At 34.2% G+C, this 7,965-nt stretch overlaps 1 protein-coding gene across 1 annotated transcript in view; it reads left to right on the top strand.

Annotated features, from left to right (window-relative positions):
- The first annotated feature begins 436 nt into the window (after nucleotides 1-436).
- The window catches only part of LOC150108910 (sugar phosphate exchanger 3-like), a 136,860-nt gene continuing 129,331 nt past the window's right edge, over nucleotides 437-7,965 (top strand). Inside the window, exon 1 of the mRNA XM_090404226.1 lies at nucleotides 437-690. Coding sequence (XP_090260352.1) covers nucleotides 575-690 — 116 coding nt within the window. The 5' untranslated portion in view covers nucleotides 437-574. The remainder of the gene's footprint in view (nucleotides 691-7,965) is intronic.

The raw sequence follows: 7,965 nt of genomic DNA, 5'->3' as shown, positions 1-7,965 counted from the left end.
TATTATGTAATCGTTTTGCATTAATGTTTCTCTTGTAATAAAAACAAAATAGCAATTGGGGGATTTTCTTATATTTTTGTTTTTTCCATCGGGGGGGGGGGAATTTAATTGTTTGCCTCAGGGCGCGATTTAATCTGGTGATCGCCCTGGCTTTGTATCATTTAGTAACGTAGGGTTAGGAGTAGATTAATAGACAAAAATACTACGTTGTAGATATTATATGATGTAACGAAGATGGACTGTCATTGTTACCGTGAATTACATAGTGCACACTGTGTAGTCTCCTCCTAAAAGTCCGCGGATTCATAGCTGGAGGTTTTACGTAATGCTATCAATAATAAAAACTATTTTATATTAATTAATGCAATTTCACCAACAGAGGCCGTAAAAGTCACTCTCTGCTAAATAAGCGCCCTACCTTAAATTAGACATCGGATGTTTGACGTTTACTTGTGGTCGTGTTGGTTATAGTTGCTATATATATATTTTTTAAATTTATTCATCTTCTCTTCATATTACTTGTAAGTTCAAAACTTTAATATAATTATTGTGTGAAAAATTAGAACTATTAGTTATGGTCATTCCAAATGATGAAGATTCCTCTGAATCTGTGCACCCGAATGTTGTTCCAAGAAAGACAGTTGCTTGGACTCCTTATCATGTGTCAACTTTCATTGTCACGTTTTTCAGGTAAGGGAAAGAACGTGTGGAATGAATTGCTTCAGCCTTTTCATTATAAGGAAACGGAACTTATTTTGTTAGGCTTTTAAAAACAAAATATGCAAAACCCTTTTAAGACTGGTGTTTTCTTATTGTTTATCCATTTGAAGTTATTTCCGGATTCTGACCGGAATTAAAATTTCGGGTTGTTACAAATTTTTAGGCCACCCAAGTTTTTGTTTCAATAGAGCCATTTGCAGGGAAATAAAGGGACACAACTTTATAATATGTAATTTGTCGAAATTATGTATAGTAGTAAATCTGCCGGATGGAATTTAATAAATATTTGAAGCTTAGGATGTGCATTAGATGACCATGCGATTCAATTTTGATTTCAGATTTTTGTAGGCAAAATGGTTGATTGTAATTGATAGTTCTACCCCGACGGAATGGAATTAACTTAAATCTAGCGGTTAGGATCAAAAATACTATTTTCCGAATCGTTTCAGTTTTGGTTTCAATCCGACCATTTGTAGTGGCAAAATAAAATTACATTAGCGCAAGGACAGGCAAGAAAATTAGGAAATGACAATCATAAAAAGTTTTATATAGTTATAACCTTGTGCGGTAATATTCGTTATCAGCTGGGAGAGATGTTTTTTGCATGTCCTTTTTTTTTTTTTTTAAACAAATGACTGCATACTTAATTTTTTGCCATTGGAAACTTTGATTCAAAATTTTGATAGTGTTAAAGATCAAATTTCACTCTTACCACAATTCAACAATTCATATCTGTTGAACAACAACAAAATGCTTTAAAAGTGTTTTGCTGAAAAACGACTAAGGAAACAAAATAAACAGTCATAAATAGGGTGTTTTTTAATTGCATACTTGTAAGGTCACAACAGTGGTTGGCATATGTATTGTAGATAAATCTGAGGTTTAAATAGACATTAGGTTTTGATAATCAGGTTATCAACAAAACCACATGACATACACAGCCAATCATGTGATCACATTATAGAAAGAGTTAGGAAATATTGAAGAATTAGGTAATTATTCAAAATAAATCAGTATGAAGAATTTAATCAAAAATTTCAGAAAAAATTGAGGAATAATTTTATAAATTATTCCTCATTAATTAAATAAATTGAATTTAAAAAATTATAAATTAAATGCATGTGAAACATCAATACACTAACCAAAACCCACAAAGTCAGGTACAAAAAAACTACCACAACCTGTCCACATTGAGAGTGAGAGAGAGATCTCATTTCACATCCACTTGCCTTTTTTGATAAAACAGCTCTTCATGCAAGTTCAGATTTTTCTTCTCAGGATGATTTACATCTAACCTTTTGTGACAGAAACACATCACATTTGTAGCCTCCACACCCTCTAAAACACTTGATACCATTTTCAATTTAAGAAGCCACTTCTGATCAGTATAGTTAACACTATATAATTTCAAAACTTATCCAACTGTAAAATACTGTGTCACATTTGGGAGGATGCAACAAAATCATCCAAAAATGTTTGAGGGCATCCATTTATTCATTTAATAGGTGATCTCTCTAAAACATACTTTATCAAGTTTCTCATAAATATCCTGTTTTTGCCGTATGCATTTTCTGTAGATATTTTCAATAGGTACTACTGCTCCAATCAGCTGGCTACCCTCATTTCTCTGTTTGCCTTCAACCATGTAAAAACATTTGGTCAAAATCCATGCAATATTCAGCATCAAATTTAATGAATGATTTCTCTTCCTTTTCTTACTTCTCTATCTGTTTTTTAAATGGCTCCTTCACACTGTTTTCCCCAAGGACTATTACATTCAGCCAACAAGAAACATTGATAGGTTCATTTTTCTCTTCAACCTCATACGTATAGATTTTTCAGCCTGTCACATATGAAAGTAATGTTTAAAAAAAAAAAAAAACTGTTAGGTTAATTATTTTTTAATGCTGTATATACCACCCCAAAATCAATACATTAGCAACAAAATATGTACCCCAATCTTCAGTATGAAACCAAGCACAAAGAAATACCAACTGATGAGCCAGTCACACTTTAAAGTATTGGTCCAGAAAAAAAAAAAAATGACTGCAAGGCCAATACAGTTTGATATTTCACTACTGCAGTTTCTCATACCATATTCAACACCACCTTTAAGAATACTCAAACTTAATCAAAGCAGCGAGAAAGTTACTTTTCTTTTTTTTACTTTTCAAACTCGGTATCTCAGGAGTGATGATAAAAGTATTGGAAAGGTTGGTCAAGAATGGGTGAATAAGAATATGATACTCTGTGACAAGCAACATGGTGAAGGGGGATTGGTCATGCCCTAGTAATTTATTAACTTGTTATATATCAGTGATAGTGGAGTTGAATGATGGGAATGGCTACATAATGATTGCTGGATTTTGCAAAGGCATTTGACAAAATACCACATGAAACTGTTATACGGATTAGAACAGATGAGGATGGATGTGAGGGTGCATGATGGAAGATACCAAAAAGTTGTGGAGAAGTAGGATCTAGGAGAATGTAGGGGACCATTGGTGTGCCTCAAAGTTCTGTGCTAAGGCTACTATTTAATTTGTACATAAATGACATAAGAAGTAATCTGAAGAGAAATATTCAATTAATCCAATTGCTGATGATGCAATTCACTTAATTGAATATTAGTTCTTACTAGAATATTGAATATTAATTGAATTATTAGTATTGAATATTGAATAATAGTTAATCAAGGGAATGTGGAGAGCTTGCAGGATGATTTACATAGGCCGTCAATAAGTACAAAAGACAATGGGTGTCAGTTTAAATGTGGGGAAATGTAAAGTTTTGCATTTTGGAATAAATAGATTACAAGCTGTGCACCACATCGAATGGAACTTTACTCCAGGAAATGGATTATGTTAAGAATTTGGGGGTGATAGTAGTAGATAGTGACTGGCTTGTTGCTTGCAGGATGGGGGGAAGGCAGACCCAGTTTTCAGGAGGAAAAAATCCTCATGTTGTAGATGGGATTCAAACAGTTTTTTTTTCCCAACCAAAGGGCATTGCGACAGTAACAAAGAAAATTGATTGCTAGTATGATGTTAAGTCACTTTAGTTTCTCCTAAGACAGAAAATGTTTATAAGAGAAGGAAATAAAGTATATTTTTGGGTTGGGTATATTTTGGGTATATTTTTAAGTTTTTTTTTTTCTTTTACTTAAGTGTAATAATAAAATGTAGAATTTGGGTTTTTATATTCATTTTACATTTTTATGTTCGTTTATATTCATTTTACAAAATATTTGTATATCCATCCACTTGTTTGATCTTACTCAGAATCCTTGTTGACTAGTGTTTTCACTAGTCAACAAGGATTTCTGTTTACAAGAAATTTAAGAGCATATGCATATATAATGTAAATGTCAGTAAGCATACAAAATTTCTTCCACATTAGTTTTACTTAATGTATATTATGTGAAAAATTATAGTCATTGTTCGAAATAGCAATATACTACTGTAATTTAAATAGGTATGTTTTTTTTTTTTTTTTTTTTAATCTGTTGTTCTGTAGTATCTGATCATCCCAGGTTTATTTGCCCATTGGTATCAGTATATATTATCAGAATTTTTTTTGCTTAACAGAAACAAACTGTTATCACTTTATGAACCTTTGAATTATTTTTTGAGATAATGTTCCATAAATTTGATTCCCTGAACTTTGATACATAAATGATATACTGGTAGTATTAAGTCATTAATATATGGATAACATTTTGTGAGTATTTGCAAAGAAATGACAAATGAGGGGAAATGAATTTTTGGATTCATAGTTTGCAGAAATTTGAAACCATTTTAACACCAGTCACATCAGTTTCATTATTATTATTATTTAATATTAAATATTCTTTATGTATTTTCATTACATTCAGCAACTTACATTATGAAATGGCAGCTATCATGTGCTTCATCTGTCTTTAACGTGATCTCTGCTATTAAAATGTTCCCAAATTCTTGCATATTTGTGAATCCAAAAATTCAATTTCTTTCAGAAGAAAAAGTAACGGTTTAGAAAATCTTATAGAACTTATTATATGAGCAAGATCCTATTCACCATCCTAAATTTTGTAACAATAAACTAACACCAAAAATACTAAAAAGCAATTTTTTTCATCATTAGAATAATAAAGAAATTATCATACATAATGTTTTTTTATGATTGTATATTTTGCATGAGCAGGTTTTTAGCATGCAGAATTGTGAGACTGTGGTGTCTGCAGAGAATTTCAGTGTGTTTAAGGTGTGGTATGATGGGCTATATGTTTGTATGACAAAAGGACCATGTAGATGAGTCTTTGACTCCATGGGGTCTTGAGATAATAATAAGGGGATTGAGTTCATTGCTTTATTGGCTATGATATGGCCTAAGATCATTGGAATTAGTGAAACCTGGCTATCAGAATCAGATATGATAGCTGGGATTGAGTGTAAGGGATATATACTATTAGGAATATATTAGGAGAGGAGGAGTGCTACTACTAATGATATCACAAGAAAATGATGGTAATAATGTCCCATGTAGCAGTGACTTTGAGTCTATCTGAAGTGAAGTGGAGGTTAACAATGAAATATATGGTGGTGTGTTGCTACAGACCTGGTGGCTCAGTTGCAGGGGATAAAGAAATGCATTGCCAATTTAGCTTTCTGGTTACCAAACGAGTGATCATTATGGGTAACTTTAATATTCCAAACATTGATTTTGGGTAACTTTAATATTCCAAACATTGATTTTGGGTAACTTTAATATTCCAAACATTGATTGGGTAGAAGAGAAATCTCATGATAAGAAGGAAGAGGAATTTATTGAATTGTTGTGAGACAACTTTCTCAAGTAGCATGTGAAGGAAGGAACTCGAGGACAAAGAGTTGGATTTGTTCATAGCATCAGAGGAGGTCTCTGTTAAGAATATAGCTATTTTACCACCAGTTGGTGACAGCGATCATGCTGTGCGAAAGCAAAGTATCTAATTGTATTGATGTTCCCATTAGAACAGGTTTCATGCTGAACTACAAAGTTGGAAATTATGATCAGCTTAGGAGAATACTATCTATGGTCCCAATGTATCAGTTACTGAATGGGAAAAATGTCAGCAATGCATGGAAATCAAATCATAGGAAAAAGATGATGTGGAAAGAATATCGGGAGAATAAGAGCGAGAGGAGTTGTGAAATATATAAAGCTCAGGCCAGAAAGTATTGTGAGGATAGCTAAATTGGAGTACAAAAAGAAAGATGCAAGCTAAAGGAAATCCAAAAGAATTTTATCATTATGCTGCAAGCAAAAGAATGAATGAATGAATGTGAAAGAATAACTATATTGAATGCAGATGGTATTCGATTGTCAGAAGCTAATGAGATTGTTAAGTGCTCACTTTGCTAAGATATATCAACCAGGTGTATGTAACATGGTGCATAGTGCTACTGTTACATTAGATTAATGAAGAGTTATGCGCATGAAAATGAGGTTGCAGAGATATATCTGATATACTGAGATGGAATTGCAAGAAGTCAACTGCACATGCTACTCACAGTGGACAACCTGCCAAACTCACAATGTGACTGTAGGGTACTACAAAGGATATGTAAAAACTGCTATATATTGGCTGACATGGTGAATGCAGAGTTCTGGGCATCAGCTGGAACATGAATCCGCACCAAAACATTCAGAACCAAGGCTCACAACATGGGTTTCCATGGTAGGACTGCAATATGCAAGTCCCACATTATCCAAACCAACATGCAGCATTATCTTCAGTGGTGCAAAGAGTATGTGCAGTGGGATATCAGAGCTTGGAAAGCTGTGTTAGGGAGGGACAAATCATGCTACACCCTCTAATCAGCAGATGGATGTGGCAGATGCTTGGCGAGCATCTCTTACTAGAGTGCATAATCCCAACGATGAAATTCAGAGGTAGTGGTATGATGGTATGTCCTGTTCTTCCTTGCCTGGTCTTGGAGCTGTTTGTGGTGCCACAACTCAGAGAGGTATCTGAACATTCTGGTCAGTGCAGTGCTTCCTACTTTTTGTCATTTTTTGTGGAATTGACCATTGTCTTTTTCAGCAAGATAGTGCAGTGTCATAAGGCTGATGTAACTGCATGGTTTGTGGACATGAAAATGTCATCACACTTGACTGGCCTCCACAGAACCTTGATCTCAACCCTATTGAACATCTGTGGGATGAACTGGAGTGCTGGGTGAGGTCAAGGGACATCTGCCCTACAACAGTCCAGGGCCCATTACACATCTACAGGAAGAATTGTCCAAAATTCCCATTGATCACTCTCCTACACTTGTGAAAAGTATGCCCTGTAGAATTGCTGTAGTCATCACAGCAAAAGGAGGTCCTACATCTTATTAAGGTGGACACCATGGCTGTTTGCTCATCACACTATGGTGTCCATTGACTTCTTTCCAAGCAGTGCAATTGGCCACTCCCCATAATGTTGCACAGTAATTGTTGACTTATGGATAAGTGATTTGTTTTAGTATATATTTCATGATATCATTATTTGTTATAAGAAGTATTAATTTTGTGTATGATTGTGTGATTTAGGTTTTGTTTTTGCTAGATTTTGTAAAGTGTACATTGCATAAAATAGCATTGTTCCTGCCACTGATGTAAACAGGAGCAGTGTCAGCCGATGTCAGTGTTCATGAAATCTCTCAGGTAGGAGAGATTTCGTGTGATGTAGTGTGTGCTCAATGTATCGTTTACCAAGACATAATGGTTGTGGTATGAGAGTGAGAATGGAGAGAGGGTGTATTGAAAGTGTATCATGAGTGAGTGCCAGAAATGTGAGACACATATTGGAAGTTGGAAAATGAAGCAACAACTATTAATGTCGCAAGGCATAAAATTGAGTGTTGTAGAGAATGCAGTTGAGGAAGTGAGTGATAGTGAAAGAAATAAATGAGAGTATGGAAGAGGTGGATGAAAGTTATGAGAGAAAATGAATGCCAGTGAGAAAATAATTTTAGGCATGAAAGCAAAGTTGATCAAGATGAGGCAAGAGATGAAGCTCATGTGGAGTGAAGTAAGAATTATAGATACACATGCAAAAGTGAGGAAACACTGTAATAAAAAGTGGCCATGTTAAAGTGGCTTTGTATAGGTATTCAATTATTACAGTCATGATGAATGAGAAGGTGCATAAGATTTGTTTTCCTGGAGGTAGAATGAAGGGAGCAATTGAAGCATTGGATATGAGTAATAATAATAATTATTATTCAGGCCTCCATG

The sequence above is a fragment of the Typopeltis vanoorti genome, chromosome 2 (assembly GCF_054136105.1).
Source record: "Typopeltis vanoorti isolate ZY-2024b chromosome 2, IOZ_Tvanoo_1.0, whole genome shotgun sequence".
Lineage (NCBI taxonomy): Eukaryota > Metazoa > Arthropoda > Arachnida > Uropygi > Thelyphonidae > Typopeltis > Typopeltis vanoorti.
This window is presented reverse-complemented; position numbering and strand designations above follow the sequence as displayed.